The 27972-nt window shown below is 39.9% G+C and overlaps 1 protein-coding gene across 1 annotated transcript in view; it reads left to right on the forward strand.

Annotated features, from left to right (window-relative positions):
* The window catches only part of SLIT3 (slit guidance ligand 3), a 522490-nt gene that overhangs the window by 424784 nt on the left and 69734 nt on the right, over positions 1–27972 (forward strand). Inside the window, exons 20-25 of the mRNA XM_074604436.1 lie at positions 3186–3254; positions 4315–4386; positions 4584–4655; positions 11213–11284; positions 15840–16003; positions 19989–20113. Of these exons, the coding sequence (XP_074460537.1) occupies positions 3186–3254; positions 4315–4386; positions 4584–4655; positions 11213–11284; positions 15840–16003; positions 19989–20113 (574 nt within the window). The remainder of the gene's footprint in view (positions 1–3185; positions 3255–4314; positions 4387–4583; positions 4656–11212; positions 11285–15839; positions 16004–19988; positions 20114–27972) is intronic.

The raw sequence follows: 27972 nt of genomic DNA on the forward strand, positions 1-27972 counted from the left end.
GGGGTAATTCTGTTATTCGCTGTGTCCAGCTTCTAGCCCTCTCGCAGCCCCCATACACCATCTTCAGCCCAGCAAGGTGCAGAACTGCCACCCCGGCATCGCCCCCTGTTCTGACGGAGGCCTGGCCCGTGGTGGGCAGCAGCTCATCTCCAGCAACCGGTTTCTTCACAGGTTGCATCTCGGATCCTCCTGATTCTTGGCGTGTTCTTATGCCCTAAAAGCTCTGGTTAATATCAAATTCATCACGCTTAAATGTGCTTTCAGATTTTTCTTAGAAAATACTGCCATTCTTTGTGTAGTGTGGTGATAGGTTTAACAGTGGTCAATTGTTCTTACACATGCATGAAAAGTATATTCTCGTTAGTTTTTCAGGGTAAAATTGTGCTTGTTTAGAAATTATACCACTGGTATTGCAGCTTTCTGCTAGCACATTTATATAACCATCAAATTGCTTGCAGTGCAAATCCAATGCTATTCAAAGCAGATCTTCTGTAGGAGTTTAACTCCAAGGGTCTGCATGTCTATGTTAGGCTGAATAATGAAGCACTGGGTTAAAATGTGCACCCGTGACTTTTGATTGCACCAGAAAACAAAGCAGGAGGGGAAACCCTTGGCCAGCCATCACCAGTTTGTTCAAGTTGCAGGCTGTTTCATATTGGGATCAACAAGAGAATATCCTCAAAATATATTTCTGAAGATTTCAACCCATTGCAAGAGCCGAGTCTCCTTTCCTAAAGGAAGATCATATAAAGCTTCCAAATATGTTATACACGACCTGCTTTTGATTTCCTTTGGAAATCCTTTGGATTTTGCCTTTGGAATACAGACTGGAACCTTAACCCACCCTCATGCATGGGTTTAAGATTTGCAACTTTCTGGGATGCAAGAGAAGGCGCAGACTCCCAGCGGCTTGCCGCGTCCATAGCAGACCATGACTGGGCGAATGAGGCGTGATTTGCCCTGTTGAAATAGCAACATATGTGGTTGGATTCCGAGGATCTTCCACGTAACAATTTATGGTGTGAATTCTCCAAGGAACTCCATTTTCAAAATAATTTATACCAAATTTAGTCTATATACAGCAAGTGACTTTACACTTGCTGAATATGAATATCCATGGGAGGTGTAAATGTGGCATAACTCACCCATACTCTGGTTTATGAAAATCTGCCTCAGCAGAGCAGCCCTTGCTGCTTTGGAAGGGCTGACTGTGTACTGGGCAGCACTGTCACTCCATGCTTGTGACCCTTGTGAGTGGAGCGATTGATTTGTTCAGTAGGGGTTTCTTTCATTAGGAAAGGAAGTTGCTTTTGATTAAAAATTCAAAAGCCTGTATTCCCGCTTGTCCAGCCTAATCCTAGCAGGAGGTAGGTCAGCTCCACCGCATGCTCTAAGGCAGCTCTGCCTGGATGGGACCCTGTGCACAGGCAGAGCGGATAACCATCAGACTGGGAGAGTTTAGTTGGAGTAGTTTAGTTGAAGAGAGAGCTGAAGCAGCAGAAAATGGTAAGAGGGCATTATGCTGAAACAGAAGGGGGGGAACAAAATGTGACAGTTACAAAATGTATTATGTAAAAATTCTGTTAGTGTTTATAGATTTTATTTTTAAATGATGTAAAAATAAAGTTTGTGGGAAAATTTTCTTGGATTTAGTTTACACAACTATCTCTGCGTTGTTACAGTTAATGTAGAGAGGGAACGTACGGCACAGCAATAATCTATTGTTGTTGTTTGCTGTAGTAAATGCAGAATAGTGAGGTCTGTTGCCAAAGAAAAAGGAAATTGTATGTGTGGGATAAAAATTCTTAACATGATTATCGGATTATATTTTCAGCAGTAGAGGCAGCACATTAAGTGTTCTGGTGTCTGTGGGCTGCATTTCCTTACTACGCTTGATTACCCTTCAAAATATACCGTATCAATTGCATTGTCTCATGTCTACCTTAGCAAAAATCCCTCAAAGTATCTTGTAAGGAAGGGAAATGTAATTTCATCTTTTATCCTCGCCTGTGGAGGGAGAAGTGCGTTTCTCCTACCCAGTACTTTCTGAGAAGGTTGGATATGGCTCCTAGCAGACGTCTGGAGGATCATCTTGCCATTGTCATGGCACTGCAGTGGCCACTTTTCTGGAGCCTTATTACCTTGGTATCTCCCAGGGATGCAGTTTCACCCAAAAGTCAAGGTCGAGCAAAAGAACTCCAGCTCTGCCTCTATTGTTTTGTAATAAACAGGAAAAGCCCCACATCCTATTGCTACCACAGGTCAGCTGTGGGGTCTTGAGTACCCATGCGCTCTGCTGGGCAAACTTTTGGTAAGTATTATATATTTTCAGGGTTTTTCGCTTGGTTACTGAATGTTCGTGTTTCTTCAGTGGAGAAAAACTGCAAAATGCAAGCAGTGTATTCCAGGAAAATGAGGATGTAGGACTATCCCAAAAGTCTTTAGTCCTACTGTGCGTGTCTCTCAATAGAGACACATTCAGTGGTGTCTCAAACAACTTCCCCCCTGAAAACACAAGCTGTTTTCTTAAATACGCTTAGTGCTTGTTAGGAGGAGCCAGTATTCAAAGAGAACTTGGTCTTTGGTCTTCAATTTGAACCAAGTTTTCCTCCTATACCAGCATACTTCGAAAAGGAAGGGTGAGGAGGGTGCATACGCCATAGTAGGAATCGCTGTAATGGAGGTGGCATCAAACTGATGGATCTTTGTGTTTACACTGGAGTAAGTGCAATGCAGGGACCTGGAAGCGCGGCTCCTCTTCCAGTTCTGACTGTACAAGGAACTTAACACGCACAAGACAAAAACTGTCCTCACAGGGTCAGTCAGCACTCGGTGTTCTTACAGAAACTTGGTAAAGGTAACTTTAACTTTAGGGCACAAGGCACACAGTTTTTCTCCCCTTCTTCAGCTGCTGTCATAGAAGAACCAAATGGCCGTTTCTGTTTGCTGTAGACCAGAGATTCTTTATTCAATTTCAAGTCTTGAATAAATAAGTAAGCCACTGTAATGCTTTGCATGTCAGATAATTCACTCCTAAAGGAGAAACATAGTTTCAAAGCAATGAATTGAAGATAGTTTCCTTAGTGACTGACATCGGTGCATTGGACCTCATTCATGGTGCAGATTGAGTGACAGGAGTTCTTGTTAACGTGTTTGTGTAATTGTCAAATCTGACTTTTTTTCAGATACCTGGAAGGAAACCATCTGACTGCTGTGCCGAAGGGGCTCTCTGCCTTCAAACACCTGACATTGATGTAAGAAACACGTGGTTTCAATGTCAAGAAAATTACATGACTCTTTCTGCACTGTGTTGTAGGTGGAACATAAATAATTAGTATTTGGGGGGAAAAAGACCCACAAAACTCAAAAACCTTCTGTAATTTGAATTTGAAAAGAATTTCACAGTGGCCACAGCTGCCGATAAGTGTTAATAAAGTAGTGGAGAAAGAGCGAGGTGACTGGGAGCACCAGAGACCCTTCCTCTGCAGGAGTTTCCAGCCTCTGCAAGGGGACTGAACTCTCACACAGGCTGCTACAGTTTCATGTGGCAGATTTATCTCTGCGAAGCTGTAAAGGTCGTTAACAGAGGAGACGGCATTAATTTCTTCTAGGTGAAGCAGTATTTATAATGCTAAGGCAATGAACATTTGCATAGCTGTTTCTGCTATGAACAGTCATACGGACAGACACACAACTGGACTTTTTTTCAGTAAATTGCTCCCTGAAATACACAGGAGTGAAATTTCTTGGCTGAACTATTTATCAAAAAATTCCAAATGCTGTTTGAATCAGCTGTGGATACTCAAGTAAATGGGCAGAACAACCTCAGACAAAAACAACACGGAGGGAAAACTGGAATCCTCTGTTTTAAAACAGTGTTTTATTTGGAAACATCTCTAATATTTTTTTCAAGGGAGAGCAACAAAACAAAATGTTCTGTTTGAGCCTAAAAGTCTTTTTTTAAATGAAAAAATGGAATTTTGTTGTAGTAGCTGACAGTGTGAAGAGCATATGGAAATGGTATGCCTGTAATAAATTGCAAAGCAAGTTGGTACAGTAAATATTCACCCGCAGTTCTATCATCTATTAATTTATCCTTCTTCAAAAATTTTGCCTATATTCACTGATATTTCTTTTTTTTTTTTTAATGTTATATGCTGGAAATATGCCTTAATATTTCTGAGCCTGAAACTTTTTAGGGGAGTCTGATGTGCTTTGCTTTTTTTTTTTCTAGATGCAGATATTATGTAATCTTTAAAAAGACTTATTTCTCAATTCATACATAGAAATGATATTTTCTCTGTGTTTCTTCAGTGATTTGAGCAACAACAGCATAAGCGTGTTGGCCAATTACACCTTCAGCAACATGACTCAGTTATCAACACTGTAAGTAGTCCAAACTTTTGATAGCGGTTTTAATTGCTTTTCAGACACCATCCTAGGTGTTGAACAATTAGTACCTGTCTCGTTACTTAAGCATGTGGCATTCCGTGCTTCTTTGTGGTTGAATTAGGAGTGAAATAATCAAAGACGATCCAGTGTTGTAACTCCAATGTTGTCACTGTGTTCTCTCATTCTCCCAGCATCTTGAGTTACAACAGACTTCGATGCATTCCAGTCCACGCGTTCAATGGGCTCAGGTCTCTCCGAGTGCTGTAAGTACCACTTCCTGCATGCAGCTGAGTTGCAGCTTATTAGAATGCGGTTGATGGCAGCAAGGTTTTTAACGAGCAGATGGCTTTCACTTGATCCAGTAGTCATAAATATTTTCACACAATTAGCTTCAATGTACTTGTACTTGGGTGCAATATGTCAGGTAATGACTAGAGCAGGTGAATGCTAAACTTTGAAAAGAAGCAATTACATATTTGCAGGGTGAATGACTTTACTCTGATAGTTCAGGGACAAGACTATCATGAAAACAGGCCTCCAAGAGGCTGCCTAGAGTCTGTCTCTTCTACTTGAACAATGTTTGGGTGCCCCACAGGAAACAACTTTTCTCTTTGTCTGGAAAAAGTTGATGATATTTTCAAGTGTGAGTTTCTATTGGATGCTTCAGCAGCAGTGCCTCTACTGAAAACTTGTGCGGTTTTGGAATATTTTCTATCGATTCAGGTTTCTGCAGGCAAGTTTTTACATAAAAGAATGTAATCTGAAGGGAAGCAAGTTGGAAGTCCCCGCACTGAAACAATGAGTGAGTCACGCCAGTAATGCTGAGGTGCCTGTCTCAAATGTCTTTAAGTTGCGAATAAGATTTCACCTCATGTTGACTGGTGGCATGCTCAGAGATGTCCACGTGTGGTTTCTTTCTTTGGAGATCCTTTTATGCACTCTGTCTTTCCAGTGTAGCTGCTTTTAGCAGCTTTCTGGATTGAACAATTTGCTTACAATCTCTTCTGAAAGTCGTTGTCTTTGCCTCGTCTCGGAGTGTGGGCTGTGGGCCTGTTCCTTGCAGCAAGCAGCCCCCCCAGGTTTTCTTAGGCATCTGCTAGACTGACTGCTGCTTCAGTCTCATATTTACTGTCTCTTGCTCCCCACCTGCCCCATCAGAAACAAACCCTGAGCTGGGTTTGCTCATTGTTTGTGTGGACACGTGTCACCGTGTGCAGCTGTCAGGACAAGGTAGAGAAGCCACCTTCCTCCCCATGGCCCAGCAACACAAGTTGGGTCATCATTACTTGAACAGTAAACAGAAAGCAAATAAATTAAATAGCTTATCTGTGATGAGATTATTCAGCGTGCTGAAGGAGAAAGAGCTCTGGACACTGAAAGCTCAGGGCAGAGGAGTTGAAGAATATGTCCTGAGTGCTTTGAAACTTCACATCAGTGTTTTCTCTATTTTTTTGAAAAAGTTAGATGTCATTCACATGCAGAAGTTTCTGTGAATTTAAAGAGCAATGGTTGCAGTGCACTGACTGCGTAAGTGTGGAATTAAGGTGTCAACATCGGCAGTACTGCAACTGTGGAAGCAATAAGGCAATGCTCTTTGGCCGAGTGGTAAAATAGATGTCTAGGTTTCAACCTCCTAACTTACAAGACAGCTTTACATTCCCAGTTTTCATTATTAAAAACAAGAAAGATACGTGATTTGGATTGGTTGTTTTAAGTTTGGCTTGGGACTCTTCATTTCTACTGCACTAGGATGGTCACATTGAGCTGTTACATGAGTCCTGAAATTCAGCCACAGAGGAATATATTCTGTTTCATGGCCAAATAAATTATTCCATATGGAGCTGTCTTGTGGCCTGTTTCTGTTATGCAAGCTAGCTTGATTAAAGCTAGTTTGGGGCTCTTTACCCTGAATTGCAGTGTAGATAGACCATGTCTCACTCTTTCCAAGAGCTGCAATTTGTCTTTTCACTTCGGTTGTTGCAGGCCACGTATGGACAGAAAACAAAGGGCAATATTTTAGTAACAATTGCTACATGTTGGCTTTTTTAAATGATGTACTAATCAAATTGAAAAAACATCTTCCTCCTCCTTCAAGAGAGGCCCTCCCTGTCTTGCACAGAGCAGCACGAGTGAAATGAAGCCTAAATGGAAATCTCTGCCTCTGCTCCATGCATTTGGAAGCCTCCAGATTGATTTGATTTATTATGGCCCACAAAACTCTGGTATCAGCTACAACTTTTGCCACATGTCATCTGTGTTGTTATTAAAAATCAATTCTCCAGAGAGAAAATGGCTTCCGAGTGACAGTGTGAAATCTGTTATTGTCAGCTATTTATTATCCATATTCTCAGGGGAATTTAAAAGAGAAAACATCAGCAAAACAATTTCCACATATTTTTTTTTTAACAAAAAGAATATAGACATCTCATTACCATTGGTTGTGCATGCCTTTGAAGATAGCAGACCCTTCTCATACAGGCTTCTGTGTCTTCCAAATTCTGTATGTTTTCCTTACTTTCTGTCTCTCTGTAGTAAATAAAGTAAATGTGTATTTGAAAACCAGAATAATCATAGATGTATAGTGAAGTTGATCTTCGACAGATATCTGGTTCTGTCCTCTCGCACTTTTCAGCACAAACGCAATTGAGAAAACTGCAGAGTCAACATGTTTCTGTTTAAGCCTGAATATCTATCAGTGTTGACACAATCAGGCCTTTAATCTTCAGTCTTCACATGGCCTCTCCATAATGGCAACCAAAGGGTGCTGGGGAGCGATTTCAACATAGAGTCTTAAGAATTTTTTAAATAAGCAAACGTTGATATCAGTAGGGTTTTACACCAAAGCTATTGCAGAGAAAAATTGTGATTTTGTTTTTTGGTTTAGTTTTGGGGTATTTTTTGTCCAAATTTAGCTTTTTTTAGAAGCAAAATGTAAACAGATTTAAAAAGCTGAGATGTGAATTGATTATCTTAAAGATTATTTTTATTGTGTGACAGTGTTACAACTTCTGACATTTTGTCCTTATTTAATTAAGAGTCAAAGTCCAGAAATAAAAATACTTTCTCGGATCACTAAAAAATTTCCATGTTATATTTATGAAAAAAATGCTAAAATGAACTACAGAATCTTCTACTAACATGAGATATTCTAGTTTTACTGGAAACTAATGGATATTTACTGCACTTCGAAGCTCACACAAACATAGTAATATGTGTGATGATAAGGCTACCACAAATGCTCTTCAGGCTCAATTGGAACCACTTTTGGCAGTATACTCGCATTGCTGGATGCTGCACTGAATTGACCTGACAGAAATATTATTTGGCTTTGTTTGGGCAGGTTTTTTTGCATTGCAGAATGAATCCTTGTACTTACCATGTAAATCTGTAAAAGGCGCTGGTGCTGTGGGCACTGAGCAGTGACACGGCGGCTCCCTGATGAGCATTGAGCAGTGACACTGTGGCTCCCCACTTCCTCTGACACCTGAGTTGTGCCGGTTCCTGCGGGGTTTGCCATCCTGCGGGGTTCAGTGTAGGTGTTTGCCCTTGGTGGGATGTGGCTTTGTAAGCTCAGCCAAGCTTTTGGCCACACTTCTGTCTTTCCAAGGTAGATGACTGTTTAGTGAAATAGCATCCCCTTTGTGCCTATAGTAATTAACATTACAAGACAATGGACTAGGAGGCAGGACTTGGGAGCAGGTAGTAAATAAAAAAAGGTTACCAAAAGGATACGTTTAGTTCATTTCCTTACCTGAAGACAAAGCAGTAAGTCAGTGGATTACATGTAGAAGAAAGTTTGTATTTCAAGAATTCAAGTGTTTTGTTGCTCTGAGAGGAGATCCCCATCATGTTAAATTCATACCCCTGCTTCTTACCAGGATTTAGACAAGAGGATATCTACAAGTTGTGCTTTTGAGGGAGAACACAGACACCAATGTGTGTGCTTTAACTGTCCAAATGTTTAAGATTTTATTTGACCATTTGCTTATTATGATTTTTGGTATAAAAATAAGTTCCTGTTGTTGATCCAAGAGGAAAAAGATTTTATTGCACTGTTGAATTCTCAATTTATTATTGTGGGGTTTAAGTTTTTTAGCATTTATTATTTCAGTTTAGCTGCATGGGTGATGATGTTGCCGACATGATTTTTTCATTAAAATGCAGGCATTTGCATCCATGAAATATACCTCAATGTTTGAGATATGTAGTCAAGCCGTTCATTCCAAATGGTTTTATATTTTTGATCGTTTTACCTCCTTACAGATAGATGGCTTTGTCATGCTTCAGCTTCTCTTGGAAAAATTTTCCAAGACATCTAGGAAATAAAATGCACCCCTTCACAGAATAAACACAACTGACGTGACATGAAGATAAATATAAGTTCTCCCGTCTGTTCAGAGAATTGTCTTGCACATCTTTAAGTAGTTTAAAAGATCATAATATAAGCTCATTATGAGTGCCTGCTTATTTAAATATGCTAATTTCATTGAAGGAGGGAACGCTTTGATGACAAGTTGTTGACCAGACCTGATCTTGCATCCTCTTACCAACAAAAATACTCCTTATTTAATAGCTGTGGGGTACGTCTCAGTCAGCTGGTCAGTCTGTATAGAATGAGTGAGTGTGCTTTATCTGGAGTTACTGTGTGGGAGCTCATATCCTTCCTGTTCCTGGTCAGCGTAAGTGCTTGGACATCCAAGTATTATTAGTAGTAGCCAAAGCCTAGGGATGCTTAAATGAAAATTTTAGAATGGGGAGGTTGGAAGGGGGAGTTTTTGATATACTGGTGTGAAGAACTGGAGAGGGATGCCCGCAGGGTAATTCTGCTGTAGCTTTTGTGGTTTTGTGTTCTGCAGAAAAACTGCACTACAATAAAAAGATAGAAACTGCAGCTGCGATGAGCAGCTGTGAAAGGTGATCGTGGTAACATTGCTTATGATCATGGAGTTCACAGCCCCGTGGCACGGCCCAGGCTCACGGGACACAGGACAAGGTGTATCTTCTCCTGGGAAGTTGGCTTCCCTTACTCTGTGTGTGCTGGTGTAAGGCAAAATGTAAAGGTAGAATTCAGAAGAGTTATAAGGCATCATGTAGACCGTGGTGAAGCTTATAGTGGCGTTAGGGCGGAGAAATGGAAGAAAGGATGCAAAAAGGTATGATTTTATTTTCATCTGGGGCTATTGTGTATTTCCATGGGCCAGATGTTTGTTTTGTTTTAAACAAACTCAGTGTGCACTGTTTCAAGCATCTGTACGGTCACAAAAATAAAAAATAAGATGTGATTGCTGTGTTCCACAAATCACCAGGTAAATTAGAAAATAAATGACTCAAGGGAAAGAGCAGCTACAAAACTGACACACAGCAAGTTTCTGCTTTCCACCCTCCTCTGCCACGTCTGGAGCACTGGCAGCAATTCCTGGAGCTGGGAAAGAGGACATAAACAATACACTAGTTTTGCTATAACAGAACCAGCTCAGGGGAGAAGTGCAAAAGAAAATATAATTTTAAAATATTGATGTCCTTTTCCTTTGCAAGTTTTCTACCAACTTTTGTTTAAAAAACAGCTAGTGAGATTCGGCAGAAGCTCCTCCTGTTGGTTCCTCATGAGTTCTTTCTGTCTGTTGCTGTGTGAAGCAGTAAGCTGGTATTCAGCGACATGCAAACTAGAAAAGTTAGAATAAGCTATCAATATTTTTCTCTATGTTATTTTGTGCCAGATAATTATCTAGTGATACGGAGGAAGCAGCAGCTGAATAGCTGATTTTATTTATTTATAAAATAAAATCTGGCATGGTTGTATATCTTCTCTGCTGCATTTTCTGGATAGTTTTTAAGTAATAGTCACCCCAGTGTCCTGTGCCCTCCCACACACTCATCTGTTGCTGCCTGTTTTGCTCTCTGATCGTCCCCTCAGTGCTGCAAGAAGTGCTCTTCCTCTCGGTTTGGCTGTCACAACCTTGAGTGCTGGTGCCTTACTTCGCAGCATGGCCTTCAGTTGCAATTGCAATGAAAACCAAAAGTAATCACAACTAATGGTTTTTACTCTGGTGTCTGACACTTTGAATATATGTATTGGGCTCTACAAGCTGCAAGAAAAATCTTTCCGTTTATGCTTGTCTATGTGACACACACACAAATTAATTTCTTAGAAAAGAGATAAAGTGGCTGCTTAAATTGTCCTGGAAACACTGGAGAACCCTTTCGCAAGAATCCTTAAAACCCTGCTAAAAAAATGTTAGTTTCTTTTTGCAGGGTGACTAATGCAATAAAACAACTAATTTCAAGTACTTTCCCTGGTAGCATAAATGTATTTATCAAGTGCATTTTAAAAACAACACACAAAGAGGTATTTCCTACTGTAAGAATGGGAAACTAGAATGTGAAAGTGCAGCTATATTTGCCCTCACAGGCCCTTGCCTCTCTCCTAGGATCTCGCTGAAGTCAATATTTAATTTAACTTTCACAGTTCTTATTTTCCTTGTTCTGTTTTTTTCTGTGTTTCAAGCTAATGGGATTCTATAAAAGCATACATGTCTGTATGTGAGAGTCTGCTTGTCATCAATACTCTTTTAATAGCATAAATAGTATGTCACCTTTTTAATTTAAAACATTAGTCACCAACAGTTCTGATTGTATCATTATTTTAAATGTCAACATCTAGAAGTAGAAGTAATAATGCATGGAAGCTCATGAGTTGTGAAGCTATAGAAACTCTCAGAGAAACAAAATTAAATATCCTTCTTAAGCATCGATTCCTTCACTTGTGGGGAGCAGATCAAATTCTGTGGTTTGATACCTTCTTGTGTCTCCCCTCTTCTAGGACACTCCATGGAAACGATATTTCCAGTGTTCCCGAAGGTTCTTTCAATGACCTGGTATCCCTGTCCCATCTGTAAGTACTTCTGTCTGCGTTCATCTGTCTGATTGATGGTTTCAGATTTATAAAACAGTAGATATTCTTACAAATTCGAGATTGTATAGCTTTTCAGGTTTTCCTGCTCATTTTCCATATTCTGCTCTGGATATTCGTAGCGGATCTGTTCAAATTAAAAAAAATACTAGAACCTGTTGTTATTAGTTCTCAAAATATTTTCTTAAGGAAAACCAAATGAGCAAATGTGACAGTTTCCTCTTCTGTGGACTTTGTGTTTAAGGCTTTCTTTCAGCGTTGGCTGTGTGAAATGCAGAGTCTGTTATGGTCTGAGAGTGAGACAGGAAACCTCCCACAAAGAGCAAATATTAAGCAAATGTGAATTCTTTGCTTAATAAGTGTCATATGTTTTGCATACTGAAATGTTGTCAGTATATGAACTTGTTGATGAATCACTGCTTCAGACACATATATTTAATCAGATCGAAATTGGTCATTTCACAGCATTTATACTTTGTTCCATAATTTGCAAAAATTATTAGATGTTTCAGATGTTTCAGGAAATTACTATTGTATTGGTGGAGGTCTAGGATATTTTTAAATGCAGTTCAGTTGATGAAAGAACTGTAAAGACAAATAGCTGCAATTGTTACAAATTAAACCTGAAGTGTAGCAGTTGGTGCCAAAAGAGTGAACAGAAAATGTTTTTTCTCTGAGATAATGTGTGATACTGCACGTTATTAGGCAATGCGTGTAAAGGAAAAGTAATTTTGTGTAGCATGTTTCTTGATTACTGTCTTCAAGTCATCAGAAGGTTGGGTATGCCTTGGTCATTTTGTGAAGTGAGTAGTTTCACAAGTTGATACGGCTATTTTCTGCTCTGGTGCTTCCCTCTTACATGTGAGTTGATGTTGATGTATACACATGCCAAGGCATACAGACAGACACGTGCATTTAACGTAGGTTTTGTAGCTCCGTTTCTTTCTTTGCAACCTTAAACATGCCCTCCAGAACACTTGCCTGAACACAAGGTTTAGTTCATATTTACATATTTTCTAGACAGCAAATACATCCTCAGATGCTTTATTTCTGTGTAGCAGTTTTCTGTCTCAGTTTCTCTCTAGACAAAAAATAAAGGCATCTCAGATTGGTAGGGACAGAAATCGTATGTGAGCTACTTAGGCAATTTCAGCTTCAACTGAGAAACAACCCTCTCTGTTTTGAGCTTACACCTTGGTATCTGAGTCAGAGAAAATATTTGTTTTGCACAAAATGTGTTTCTTCATCATGTTCCCAGTATAGTCAAGTCATTTTATATGTTGTTTGGGAATGAAAGTCTGACTGGGCTGAAGCCCTGTATCTCCTTTTGGAAGCACAGTGACACCTTCTGTACTGGGAATCTGGCTTCTGTGGGTATTTTTAGAACTCAAGAGATAAACATATCATGCCCCATTTGTTTGGATTTTCCTCAGGGTTTACTTTAAATGAAGTGCAGATACAATTTTCCTGGGTAAACCATTCACCTTAGGGAGTGATAAAAACCCCTTTGGCCCAATACAATCACTGCAGTCTATCTGTTTAGATATATGTGCTGCCAGAAATGTAAAATACACAAAGCTCAAATGAACAGTAATAAATAGGATCCATAAAATAAATAAGACCTGTCTGGGGTGTAATTTGCACAGTTGAACAATTGAATTTTACAGTGCAATTGTGCTCTGCAATTTCTTCAAGAGGATTCTGAAACTTTTAGCTCTTCATGTGCCAGAAAAAGCTGTGCTTATTCAAACAAAGTCATGCATAATTGAAAATAAATTCATTTTGAGCTCTTGCTGATATATAGATCTGCAAGGAGAAAGCACGCACGTGGGATAATTTTGAAAATGATACAAGGGGTCCCTACTCATCAAACTCATAATGCACGGAGAACAAAATCTTATGTTAAATTTCCAAGCTGCGTGGCTAAGAGTAGGGTGGGTATCGCGGCTGGAGAAAGCTACTACCGAGGTGTTGAGCAGGATGATCAGCCTGGACCTTCTGCATCAGCACAGTTTGGAAGGAGCAAGAGGGAGGGTATCAAATTGACCTTTAGAATTGCAAAGATGTATTTGTGTAGCATAGACAAAACTATTGATTTTAGTCAGTCTTTTGTAATAGCTTTAAGTTGGCTTGTAATTGGAAGAAAAAACCTGAGATCTAGACACTTCAATCACTTTTTCTGTAGCTGTTGAAAGTCTACAAGAAAATGTTCACCAAATTTCCTTTACATCGTAAACATCATATTGTTGTAATGTAACTATTATAACAAACTGTGTGCCTGATACCCCTCACTAAAGACAGAGGACCATTTGTGTATGGTGTACACACACTGGTTTTGTTTACTATTTATTACTTTATTTGCTTGAATCATATAGTGGTCTATTTAAGCCATGACTCTACTGATTTATTTAGTTCAGAGCAATGATAAAAATGTTACGGCGCTACTGAAGGATCACATATATTAATACTGAAAAAGAACCCAAAAAATTTTCTCAGTTACATCAATTCCCACATTTGCTGTCCTCACCATTCACTGACGCACACAACTCTGTAACTGATTCAGTTTCCCAAATACCGTCTGGGCATAAAGTGACCCCTCGGCCCTCCCGGGACTCCGCAAAGGAGCCCTTGCTAATGGATGCTGTGTCAGACATACTTTCAATAAACAGCTCGGATTCCTAATCCGGGGGAATCATCTCATCTTTACTCAAATTTATGTTAGTTACCTATAAAAATAAGCTGGCCCCTCCTCTATTCCTCCACATTATCATGTCTGGAGTTGTTTTCATTGACTTTATTGTAAGTTGCCTCAAAAAAAAGAAAAAAAAAAGTGCCTAAGAGAAATATCTGCACAACATTTTGAAAATGCTGCTGGTGGTATTTCAATTACAGCACAAGATATTTTTACCTTCTGGCAATGTTTTGCTATAATGGGCAAAGAAATAGAGAGAGTATGCTAGAACTCATGAATGAATTCACTATAGTTCCTAGAAATGAAGGAAAAAAAAAAAAAAACCAAAACCACAAACAAAAGAACTGAAAGATACATGTGATAATTTCTACAGTTGTACAACAATGTTAATGGGAATCTTTCCTAGTATCTATGAAGCAGCTTTATTTCTAATGTAGTTTATAAGGATTAATTAACACAGTAACTAGCTTTCCGTTGTCCTCCCACTCCCATTTTATATATGGCAGTTGCTCAGTGCTTAAGTTAATTTCTGGGTGCAGCTTTCACTGCTGCATTTTGCTTGACCTTGGACAGGTGAGCCAGTTGATCACAGTTACAGGGTCAAAAAGTCAACCCAGGAGGTTTTTTCCATTGTAAGCAATGGATTTACAGAAGGAATGGATGGATATTTTTTAATACTGTGCTGCAGTACACGTTTAATTTTGATGAATGAGCCCTAGACAGGGTTTGAACCTATGAACTCTCATTATGAATCTGTCTAGGGCACAGTGGGTTCATTAGTCACTCCAATAGAAATGTATCAACAAATTTACTGAGGTTTCTATCTTAATATCCTGTCTGATATGTTTTTCTTTGAAAGAAGCCTGAGTTTAAAATACCGTCTTAAAACCAGTTTATAACGTATGCAAAATAGTATAGTCTAAAACCCAATTTGAATTACTGGTTTCTTTAGTATCTCTTCCCTATGCTAATCTTTAGTTAGTTAATTTTCTTCCAGTGGCAATTCAGGTGTTGTACAGCTAAAGTCTTACAGTTACTTTCAGCAAAATAAATCGGACTTTCAACATGCATTTTTTCACACTTTCAAAAATTAATTGTTTTTAAACTGACTTTTCTGAAGTCTGGACTTTGCTTGTAATTGATCGCCTGAAAAGACACTTTCTTTGAGAGAAAGAATAATATAAAGGAGTCAAGGCAGCACCTAAATTTAAGGTTAAAAGTTTTCTTTTGGATAGATTGCCATGAATAATGAAAAAGTTCTGCGAATTGTAATTACACTGTGTGAGTGCATCTACTTCAGCCAGATGACCTAACTCAAGTGATGGGTTAAACAGCAAATGCGTTTTCAAAGCCAGAAACAAACTTAGCAGACACCAGGTTGCAAGTTTTAAAACAGGGGTGTCCTCTGTGTGTATGTTTCAGCTAGTGAGGAGACATTAACATGAGTCATCAGATCCAAACTAACTTACACAAGTCACTGTTAGAATATGCTCGCGAGGGCCAAAGACTTAAAAGAAACGAACGTGATAAATTTGATGAAAGCAATATGTCTGGCGACGCTGCTCAAGCACAATTGTTTGAAAAAGTGATTTATTTTTTGAAAAAGCAATTTGCTGTTAGGTATTTATACAACCTCCCTAACTTATCATGGGAAGCAAGGAAGAGAGTGGGAATACTGGAGAAGATAAATCTAAAAGACTTCCTGAATACTCAGAAGATCTTTCCCACATTTTGCAGTAAAGCATTCCCATAAAAGTGTAGAATAAAATGTGCCTCAGTGAGATCAGGGATGCTGTCTTTGTCTGCAAGCCAAACTAACTGCTGTTAATTGTTTTACACCACTAGGGCTCTAGGTACCAACCCTTTGCACTGTGATTGCAACCTCCGCTGGCTTTCCGAGTGGGTGAAGGCAGGGTACAAAGAGCCAGGCATAGCCCGCTGCAGCGGGCCTGACGCCATGGTGGACAGGCTGCTGCTCACAACGCCGACTCACCACTTCCAGTGCAAAGGTAGGGGCAAACTGGGAGGCTCCCTCTTCTGTCCTGTTGCTTTTCCCTCATAGACAGTGCTTTATTTTTATCCTCTTGGAAGGTGTTTGGTTTTAAAGTGAGTTGGGGGGGGAGTTGGGTTTGGCTTTATTTTCTGAACCATCACATTACATTCAAGTTGCATTTTGGAGTGTTCTCCCATAAAGTGCAGTTAACTGCGCCGCTGGAAGGAAAAGCAGCAAACCTCAGAAGAGTTCGGATTCCTGTTGCTCGCACCAGATTATATAATGGCAAGTTAGCATATATGTTAGAACTTATTTGAGCAAGTAAATTGGTTTTGGCCTTCTACCTACCCCAGAAAACTTTGGTAAAATAAAGGTTATTTTAAAAATATAGAGCACTCTAGTTATTATGTCCATTTACTTGAAAACTGAGAAACTGAGAATTCTGCTCAAAAGCAAATATTTACTGAAAGTACATTTTCATTTGAAGATCTGCAAACTGTCCTCATCAGCTCTGTATCAGAAACTGTAGATTATGGAAAACATTTCATAGAGAAACATGACTGGAGTGTACATTCATTCAGGAGAGGGTTGAGGTGCAGCTATTAATGGTTAGGGGGAGTCAATGATAGGAATATGCTGCATAAGAGAGCAGTTCGACAAATGATAAGGAGCACACTCTTTTGTGGCTAAAGTAAGTAGCTTATTACTGAATGTAGATTAACATATACCTGTATGTTCTTACTGTAAAAAAAAGGTTTGGAGGTTCGCTTAGGTTACTGGCAAGTGTGTGAAGATGGAGCTATTATTTATAGCGGAAAAGATGGGTCGGCAGTCTCTCTTAGAAATGGAAATGAGGGCATAAAGCCTGTTTTTATGTCTCGGAGTGCCATGCGCATTTACAGTACTGCTTTGGGAGCACGATTTTATAGAGGCTGGGATTAAACTGCTGAACAAACAAATCATGGTGTTGAGGTGGGTTTAGAACACAAGTTCCCAAGACCAAGCTGAATTTTATTTCCTTTCAGATATATTTTTAATAACTGTAACCTTATAATTTAATTACTCTGAAATGTCAGTCTCAAAACTATCAGAACTCTGACTATAATTACAGAACTGCAGACTGTATAATAGTTTCCCAGATGTGAAGTACAAATATACCCTAAATACTAAAAATACCAAATAATGTACTTGCTCACATGAAGTGAAACAAAGAAAATTATCATATTTGCATATTAAACAGGGTCTGAAAATGTATCCAGAAAGAGAAGCTAGGTGACTGTTTGTTCTGAAACTGTGACATATCAATAGTTATACTCACTTTCTCTCAAAACTAAGCAAGCAACTCTTAGGCCAAGAGATAAGTAAACCTGTGGTCTGGACCGTTAAAAACAGCTGTATATTTTTAATGTAAATATTAGTTTGGCCCACTAGAAAGCTGGTGGGCTTTCTGTTATCCCAACTGTCACCGTGGTTGGCTTTATCTGAATAGAAAAGGAGAAAAAAGTTTTGATTTGGAGGTGGTCTTTGGACAAGCAGAAACGAGTGATGGTCTGGATGAGTGGCAGTATATTCCAAGAAGCGCCAGGCCCTAGCAAAATTCACCTTTTCTCATCACAATGCATAAATTTTGAAAAACAACTTATGATTTGGTAGTCTGACTGAACCTATTTCCTACCTGCACGTTTAAGATCCAAAGCTTCATGCTACTCTATGTGGAAATCAATGATGCTCTTTTATGGTAAAGCAACAGGACACGGAATGTCCAAGGATACCACTGTACTCCTGCCGGTGTCGATTCAGTCCTAGCCCGAGTTCTGCTGGCACAGAGCTCAGGGTGGGCTGAGCCCCTTGCCCCCCTAAAAGCCTGGGTCTTTGCAGCAGAAGTCAGCCCACGCTGAGCTTGGGACCTTGAGATGCTTGGATAAAGGTAGTGCATAGGTGTCCTCTGTGACCTCCAGTAACTTTTACATGAAAAAAAGTAAGTTTAACTCATTGCTGTTAAAATTATGGTTTTAGCCTGTGACTGAGCAGAAGGTTATGTCTCAGCTGAGCCAAGAAAATAAAAGTATGTAATGTGCAAGTCATGCAAACTCAGCTCTGCTTTTTATTAAATTGCCCTCCTAGTTATGCAGTAGAGGAAAGGAATGTGCTGGGCTGAGGGCACTTTGCTATATAGATTTATAAATCAAATCCACAAGGGCAAACTAATGAACTACTTAACTGCTACGAACTAACACTGTTCTTACTAGCTCCTACATTGATTAGCTTTGATCTATGCCATAGGAATAAATGGAAAATATACGCATGTGTTTTATGAAATAAATAAATAATAGAACAAATTCTGGCTTAGTGACCTCTAAATCTAGAAAAGCAGCACTGCTGCCTGTCTCATGAGCTCTCCAAGGAGCTACCTTCATATATTCTTCATATATTCTACCTTCAAGACAAAAGTAGCTCAAGTATATCGCATTCCACCCCGTCAGTGCCAGAAATTCAGATGTTATTTCCTCTTGCTGTCCTAACTCCAAGTTAAAAACATGTATGGCATTTCGCTAGACACAAATGCAAAGATAGAAGAGGATGACAATAGTCTTTTATTTTTCATTGTTTGGATTTGTTACTTCATATGTATTTTTTTCTTCATTATTGCCTGTTGTACTCTGCAGTCAGTGGCCCTGTAACACCACCATCAGTATAGGGTCAGGATACAGCCTTCACATTGCAGGTGCTTTTCAGCTGGGACTCCTTGGTACGCATTTCTGTCATGCTTTTACCCCCTGTTGGTGCTGTGCAAGTATTCAAAGTTAATAATGAAGGTTAATATCTCATACAGGATGGTCCAAAGCAAATCCTTTACTGGAAGAGATTTTTTCATCCCTAATTTTGGTAACCTTCTACAGCTCCACCTTCTCTCTAACGTCAAATATAAGCTTGCTTTCTTCACTTTCAGGATGTTTCACAATTTACTCCTATCATGCGCAGAAGTTCTGTGCCCGCTTCTGATTACACAGCCCCAATTTTAAGTTATTTTAAAATGTATTTCCTTAAAAACGAAATAAAATTATTTTAGGATCTTTACTGCCTGATATAATTTAAGACCTTTTAAAGTGTTACATTTTATTTTTTACATGTAAAAGCCGTTAACTCAAATAGTCGATATTTAGCCACTTCAAAATCACCATTTCTTTAACTATAAATATAACTGTCTAAATTAGCTTTCTGTAAAATCTCAACAATAAAATAATGATTGACTTGGTGCCGTACATGTTCTCGTTATTGTTTTGGTCTGTGTTAACTTTCCTGCTGACCCACAAACATCACTACTTCTCTGGAAGAGTTATGTTAAAAAGTGTGGTTTGTTAAATGGTTTAAATGTGGCCAGGTATATTCACCTGCAGACATTTACATCTTTGCATATTTGTCTTTGTTGAGTTTTGCTGAGATTGCTGTGTTGGTAATCATTCTTCTGGGCAGAAGAGGAAGAAAATAAGTTTTGAACTCTTAAAATTAAGGATGGTAGAACACTTTGCACCTAAATATTCCCATAAGCGTCTAACTAAATCTTTCTTATGTATGTTTTTCATTTCTGCTGTTGCATCTGCACTTTCATTCTTGTTACCAGCCATAGAAATGTCATGTTATAGTTCCCTAGGGGTTGCTATTGCAGAATTTCCAGCACTGAGTGAAGGAAAAATTGCTGAAAGCCATATATATATATAAGCCTGCTCTCTGGAGATCCCCAACATGTTTTTTCAGCATGATGTTTGCATGTCCAGGACAATATAAGCATCATTGAGACTTGCCTGGCACTTGATTTAAGTACTTAAAATCTCCCTAATCCCTGGGAATCCCATGCTGTTGCGTGAAGTTGCACCCACAGCATGTACGTTTGTGCCAACGCAGAGTGAATACTGCATTAGGAAAAAATGTACGTGTGAGTACCGAAAGTATTAATTTTGTAATCCAGTTCTCTATTAATGCACTGTGTTTTGCCTTTTCAGAGCCGGTAGATATCAGTGTCGTGTCCAAGTGTAACCCCTGCCTCTCCAATCCATGTAAGAACAATGGGACGTGCAACAATGATCCAGTGGAGTTTTATCAATGCACTTGCCCTTTTGGCTTCAAGGTATGACTACTAATGAACTTCATGAAAAGCAATAAAGTGTTCCCCATCCCTTCTGTTTTCTTAATTGTTGTACCACGAGAAGTCCAATTCTACAGGCAACTGAGCTCAAAAGATCCCTTACTGGAGGAGATTGTGTGTGACCTTTTAACTGTGCCCTGCTACAAATTTTATCCTGTGCAGTAGGAAAGGTGTTTCTTTCTCTCTGTGCCGTGACTGTACAGATCAGCCGGAGCAACTTGCTCTAGTTGACCCTACTTTGAGTGGGGTGGTTGGACTAGACGATCTCCAGAGTTTGCTTCCAACCTTGGGCGTTGTCTGCTTCTGTGATGTAGACTTCCCTATGAAATGTTGAGTTGATTGTATCTTCCTTTTCATTTCTTTTCTCTTTCCAGCAACAGATGACCATTTCATAGGCTGCCAGGCCAAAGGGGAGGCAGTTCAGCTGAGATTTAAGGGCCAGTTTAGTCCGTGGTGACTGAATGTTGATACTTTCTCGCTTACATCCGTCTCAGACTGATTAGCAGAAAGGTGATAACTGAGTAGCCACAACCGCTAGCTCAGCTCTCTCTGACTTCTGAGCACTAATGTCCATAGAGTGGTATGCAAAGGTGAAATCCTGTAGATGCCGAGCATTGTGAGCGTGCAGTGTCACTCTCTTGATAACACATTTGAAAATTGGAAAATCATGTCGTTGAATGCCATTTCTTCCACAGTGATGTATAACTCCCATTGTTAACACTGCATCATGAGAGCTTAAGGCTACCTAGACTTTGTTTCAGAGTTGATATAACTGGAAACCTAGCTCAGTAGTCAGTAGCTGAAGGATTTAAGTATAAGTAATAAATGAGGCATATGATCTGTTCACAGCCTGGGGGGGAATTGGATATTATGGACAAAGAAGTAGGTTGCATCCTGTAGACTGTGATTTTATTTGCCTCATTGGATATTTCTTAGAGAGTCTTGGTCAGTTGAAGCAGATGCTCATAAAACCCAGAGTAATAAGAACTATAGGGGAAAAAAAAAGAAGGGCAAAACCAGACACACACGTGGGAAGTAAGCACAAGTATCTATGTCTTACATTCCAGGTAGGATTTAGGAATTAGTTGGTTCTGATGATATCACCATTTCCCTTCTCTGTTTGTCTAGGATACGTCCCAGATGGTAAGAGAGTAATTGTGGTAGATCCCTGAAACATTGGAAAAGGGAAGATGTAAAACTTATTTCTCCTATTTCACCTAGTGGTGAAATGTCTACTTGGTACTCACGAATAATAACAATTCTCCTAAATAATCGAAAAAAAACACTGGAAATTTCCTCTCATTAAAAATCCTTCTACCCATTGGCATATCTACCAGCAACTTTTCTAAGATCTTAAAAGACCACATTGTCAAAAATTCATTCAACTGAAACTAACTACTTGGTAACGATAGACTTGCCTTTGAAATAAAGGAAACTGCAGCTGTTTATCTCCTCGGGTTCATAGAACAGTCATTTTAATTTGATGTTTAACATAAACTAGGTTGAATTCTTCAGATGAGACTAGGTGACTGCTAGGATAACTTGAGAAGTAAAAGCTTTCAAAACTAGCAGGAAAATACATAAATCTTCGTGTACATCTTACTCTATAAGGTACATGTTGTGGAACAGATATCCAGGTAGTTCAAAGTAGAAATGTGTTTGTTATGAGCATCTTTTTTCTTCCCTTAGTTTTTTCTTTTTCTTTATATTTAATAGTATTTCTGTATTAGCAAATGCACTAGTCTAGATGTGTTTATACTGCTAGAAGCCATGTTTACAAAGGGAGGATTTATTAACAGGAATAATCGAGAATAATCCTCTAGTTATATTAGCAATCACTTCCTAGTGTACATTAGAGCTGGATATGCATAGTTTTACATAGAAAGGTTTTGATAAACTCTTGAAGTGACTCATTTAAACATCTCATAGAGCATCCAGCTTTTCTCCTCTCTCACACGCTTTCTCAGGTGACATTCAGTGTGTGAATGTAAAACCTAAACCCACTTGTGTGCTTGTGAGCACCAACCTCCCATCCAAGCATGGCAAAGAGCGAACAGACCCAGGCATGGCACTTAGAGCAGAGTCTAAGAATACTGACAGGATAACAGTACAGGGAGAATTGGTGGAAATTTAATAAGCAAAAAAAAGAACTGCGTGTCTTTACCACAGGTTTTTGAATAAAAATGAAATTTGACAGGTCCAAATGCAAACCATATGAAAGGAGCACTCTATCTACCACGCAGTTCTCCACCAGAGATTCATGCTAATTCAATAACAATACCTTGCTTCCTTCTCACCAGCCAGCACCAAACAGCTCTATCCATCTGGAAGCTATTTCCCAGACCTTGATAAATTGCCCTAAATCTGCCCTCTCAGCATTTGTTTTTCCTTGTTTGATGTAGTTTTTTGAAAAAATCCTGTGTGGAAGAGTGCATCAATGAAGTGAAAAAACCCACCCTTTTTTCAAATGTAAGCTCATTCGAATGAGCTAACGGCTTTATAATGTTCCCTGGACGGGGACAGACAGTTACAGACCGCTTTCTGGGGTTTCTATGCTCCTGCTAGCCTTCAGAAAAAAAACAGTAGGCCAACTAGCAGAAAGCTACCAGTTAACTGTGGTTGCAAAAGCCTATAGTTTTATTTTTTGTTATCCCGTTGATGATGGCTCAGTCTCTTCTATTCCATGATCACAAAGCTGGTTTTGCTGTTGAATGCATACCTTTTGGGGCTTTTAGCAATGTGTAAGGCTGCCTGTGATGGGTTTGAGTAAACGTAAAAGTGAGATAGCTCATGGACCGCCTGAGCTGAGAGGCCAGTGGCCTGGGCAGGTGTGTGTGATGACAGAAATACAGATTGCTCACTTAGGAATGGGAAAGGCTGTGTGCTGATACCTATCTTTGCTGCTGCTCTTTCCTCAAAATGGGTGATGAATGTGTTTGCTATAGATAAGCCATGGTTGAAACAGTGGTTTTTCGGTTGTTCTTTTGGGGACGAAGCCCCAAAGACAGTGGGAGATGGTGTGAGAGTGCCACCTACGGCGACTGGGAGGCTGCACAAGCTTGAGCGCCAGGGTGCCGGCAGTGCTGGCAGGAAATGTCTATTAACGGTCTGAAACTTGTGTTTTCATATTCAACGCAGACATAGGTGTAATTATCCAGCATTTTTTTTCTCTTCTCCATAGAATTCTTTGAAGGATTATTTAAATAATGTGTGTGGTTTAGATTGTGAAGTATGATTACAAGTAGAGAAATGGAGCTTTCTTCTGCTTTAAATGCTGCTGGCCACCTGCAGTGCAAGTGTGTGTGAGTGCAGCTGGTGGCTGGTAAACAGATAACGGTACCGTACTAATTCATTTATCCTGCAGGGTGTGTGGCTTTTATGTATTCCCATTGATACTGTAAAATCAAGTCTACGCGTGTTAGAATTCCAGAGAATAATCAAACTTGCAATCAATAAGCCATTGAGAAAGGATTTACTTGAGTAGCTGCAGTAAAAACTAAGGTTAGTGAAACCAGCACTTCGTGTATTTTGCTGCTGTTCTGCAAACGCCCTTTTGGAGATTTTGGCTGATTTTCGCATCTTTCATACTTTTTTTTTTTTTCTTAAAACTGAGGTAACAACAGCTGAAGGAGAATAATTTTCTTTCTTCCAAATACAGTTATTTGTGGAACTGGGGAAATAGAGTTTAAAACACATCTTTGTTTGATCCGAAATGGAAGAACGTTGTCAACCTGGAATATGAAATGCGGTACCTGCCTGGGCATCACCACAGCCTCTTTGATTGCTCTGATAAATGGGAGCCTGAGCTGTTGGGATGAGGGATGTTTGTCAACTCTGGGTTCTGCTGTAACTGAAAGCTGTCTGAAATAGAAAGTGAAGATAGGTAAAATTAGTATAGCACATGTCCCACACTTCAGGCAACAGATGCTGGTGCTGCTGCGGTAGAGTTGCTCTGTAAATTTTATCCAATTCTGTTCACCTCCCTGTTGAGTTCAGCCAGTGTCCTGACTTTTCTAGCAGCACTGCAGTATCTTGAGGGTTCAAGCAATTTCACCAGTCATCCAGAATGACAGATACAATTGGAAAAATCCTGGGTAAAGCTCTTGGGGTTTGGAGAGACAGTATTCTTTGCAGCCAGACTCTTGTGGTGGGAGGCATTACAGTGAAGCCAGAACGATATTTAGTGAGGAGGCTGGCTCCAAAGTTCTGCTAGGAATTTGGCTCTTTCTGCTCCCCACCCCCTGCGCCAGGTTTTCGTCCCTGAAAACAGGGTTAGAAATTGAGAATCTCAGAACGAAGTGTCTCTGGGATATGCAGGATTTGTGTCTATCACATGTCGTACACAGCTATAACTAATGTGCCAGCACTTGAGCGAGTAGGTGTAGCTGAGCAGAAGCTGTGGCTGCTCAGCACGGGGCTAATGAGGAGGTTCTATCGGTGCAGACCCCGTACCAGTCGCATGGACTCAGTGCTGTGCTGACTCCGACGTTCGCTCAGGGGGGTGCACATGGCCTTGCGTTTGCTTGGAGCATGGGCAAGCGAAGTTTGCTGTATTTGCACTTTGTGGTGTAAATGTATTTCCGTAGCGTTACGTGAGTGATCTGTCAGGGTCCTGGAATAATGACTGGTTTAGGAGTATTCAACGTAGAACTGATGTTAAAACATAGATATGGTAGTGTTTGCTCGTGTGCAGATATCCTGGCCGGCTCTTGCCGCTCAAGGCCGAGACAGTGCATGTTTATTCCAGTGGGCCAGTTTCTCACTTAGTTATGCTGATTTGGGTGGGGTTATATGAATGTATTATATGAGTGCAGGGTTTGGCTGCTGATGCATGCCAGCTGTGTGAGAGTCCATGCCTGGTTTGCTAGGCTAATACTGTTTGGAAATGTAACTCTGTGCTTTTGTTTCTTTGGATCTATTAACATATGCATATACATCCCCATATACATCAGTCAGTGCACAAATAAATCCCCCAGTTGGAATTGCAGAAGGAGCAGAAATTGGAAGAAGCTCTTAAAGCAGCCTGCCCTCGTCCACGTGAGACAGGAGAGCAAACGCTTCTGCCTTCATGTGTTACTCTGTCTTGGCCTCGTTCCTCTCCCAGTGTCAGGGTCGGGGGGGACAGACAGTGGAATGTAAGCTCAATGCCAAGTTTTCCTATGAAGAAATCAGTGCAGCAAAATATTGTTTGTGTGAGGTGATTCCGCCTTAAACTTTCATTCTGATAAATTCTCCTGGAGCGTGTTTTTATGTGATCTGGGGCATTTTATTTTTTCTTTGTTTGTTTTAACCTTACTTAAAATACTTATTAATAAATGTTGAAGAAGCGTTTTCCACTCTTAGTAAAATAAAGCAGAAAGCCTTTAGGGATGAGAGGTGATGGGTGGCCACGTAAAATGAATAGACCTGTATTTGTGTATGGATTTTGAGGGCAAGCATCGGTGTCAGCAGTAGGTGGTTATAGTTTCATATAATGCTCCTAGGGCAGAAAAGCTGCAGAAATCACAGTATATTTCCTGTGTGTTCTTATTCAGTAAATCTTACTATGCATCAGTTAGACTTGTGTTTCTTTCTTTTTACCCTTTCTGGTATAGTAGGTCGAAAGAAAATGGAGATTTACATCTAGAAGAGCATAAAAATGAAAGGCTTAAGGAGGGATTACCGCCAGAGTTGCTGGCTGAAGGTGGTGAGGCATGCATACACCCACCGCAAGCCCTGTAAAAACCATCGTAATGTATTGTGGCGTGCCCTAATGAGGGCTCTTAACAATAAAGCCAACTCTGAAGAAGTATTTCCATTTTTGTTAAGCCAGCAAGAAAGCAGATGTTGAGCAGCTTCGGGCATTTGCTGTGTTTGTTCAGTGCTGCATCAGGAGAAGTTCAGGTGAATAGTAAGCCATACCCACAGGTGGGCACCATCATATTCATTCTTTTGTCAATGTGGATTATTCCCCCCCTGCTTTGTTTCTGCTACTGTTTTTCTGGTCTAGTTTGAAATGCCTTAAGAGACCAGGCTTCCAATCTTTCTTTTCCCAGGGTAAAGGAGAAGTTTTTATTGGCATTTAGACTGAATTTCAGGCTCTTGTTCTTATGTTTGCCTGGTTCTATTACACTAAATAATAATTTTTCTTCCTCTGTGGTTTGCCTGTCTTTCAGGTGATTGCTGGTTGCTATAACTGTGCTTAATCAAGTTCTCTTTAACCAGCTCTTAATTTTCTGCATCCCACCATTTCCGCATAATTGAACCAGTTGAAGTAGTTGGTCACAGCTGAATATCCGTATTGTTGGATTTTCTTGTGATTGTCTGTCATCTATTATCCTTGAGGCTTTCTTGGCATTGACTGTACTTGACAATATGGCTTTTGGGATTCTTTTGTTGTCCAAGAACATGAACAGAGATTGTCCTTGGAGGTTAATTGCCTTATTTTCCCCTTTCCTGTGGGAATGATGGAATGGGTGAAGTTGCAGTAAGCAGGCTAAGCTGAAAAGAAAATACTAAGCTGTATTGTTTGAGAGGAAACTCTCTCTTGTTAATAGAAATTATATAAAGCCAGACTAGCTTGAGAATTAGTGGAGAACTGTGTAGGAGTAAGTGCATGTACGCTGCAGGTAAAGCTGTAGCAAAGCTCTCTGCGCTCCAACGCTGAGCTGGTGCAGGGCAGCCGCCTGTCTCCGTGGCTCCCCGGGGGTCCCCTCCTCGTGCTTCTGAGCACCTCTGAAATAAATGTTGTGCTCTTGCTCATTATCATAGTGGGCGTGCTTGATTTCTGTAGTAGTCTGAAATGTTCATTTGCATGTTTGCTTCTGAAAACATTGCTGCCTGCCTGGGTTACCTGTCACGGTTCAACCCACTGTCAAATTACAGTCTCGGTTTATGCCAGAAGGGATTGCTGGTATCTCGGAACTGGCAAGCCTTGTAGGGGAAGCTTTACACAGCTTCCACAAGCAAAACAGATTATACTGGCGTTCTTGCTGATACAACATGTATTTCAGCTTGAGACCTTTTATCAGTACAGAACTGTTCCACACTAAAATGCCGTGTCCTTAACGACACAGGAAAACACCGGCAAAAGTTTCTTCAAACGTACTGTGACTCTTCCAGCATCTTTAGCTCTATTTATTTCAGAAATCTAGTGAGTCCTTTGGAGAGATTTTTTTTAATCACATAAACCCTGCCTCATATCAGGTTTCGTTGGGTTCCTGCATGTAATCTGTCCCTCCTCTCTCATGCAGCCTGCATTCACTAGCTTAAGTGTTAGGCATAGGTTAATCGCCTTGAGCAATAAGTTCAAAACACAATTATATTTTCTCTTATTTCTTATTAATAGGAATTATGTTTTCTATACAAATGTCCAGTCTTTATAACTTTCTCTACAGTGTTCACATTAAAAAAAGAGCCACTGGCTTTTGATAGCCTGAGAGGGGAAGTTATGTTGCTGCAACATGTATTTTAAAATAACAGGCTCTTAAGAGCTTTGAGGGTACTGAAAACATTGTTCTCATTCATTAATATTGGTTGAATTAGAGACTACATATAAAACATTCAATGTCTTTTTTACATCAAGTATTTTGTATTGAATTTTATGTACAGAGGTAACCTTGGGCAAGATCAACTTTTTTCAGTGTCCCTACTTCTCTTCTCTGCCTCGCAAAGCATTCACACAGTGATCTGCAGCAGCCGGTTGATCAAGTAACCTTGGAAGCTCCACAGCACCTGCCCCGTCCAGTTTGGCACCCCTGGACTCAGTTCAGATATGTGCTATGTGAGTCAGCTCTCTGAGAGATTAATGACATACCTTCCGTCATTGATTAAAAGCCCAAAAGACCATTGAAACCCAAAGT

The sequence above is a fragment of the Larus michahellis genome, chromosome 11 (genome assembly GCF_964199755.1).
Source record: "Larus michahellis chromosome 11, bLarMic1.1, whole genome shotgun sequence".
Classification (NCBI taxonomy): Eukaryota; Metazoa; Chordata; class Aves; order Charadriiformes; family Laridae; genus Larus; species Larus michahellis.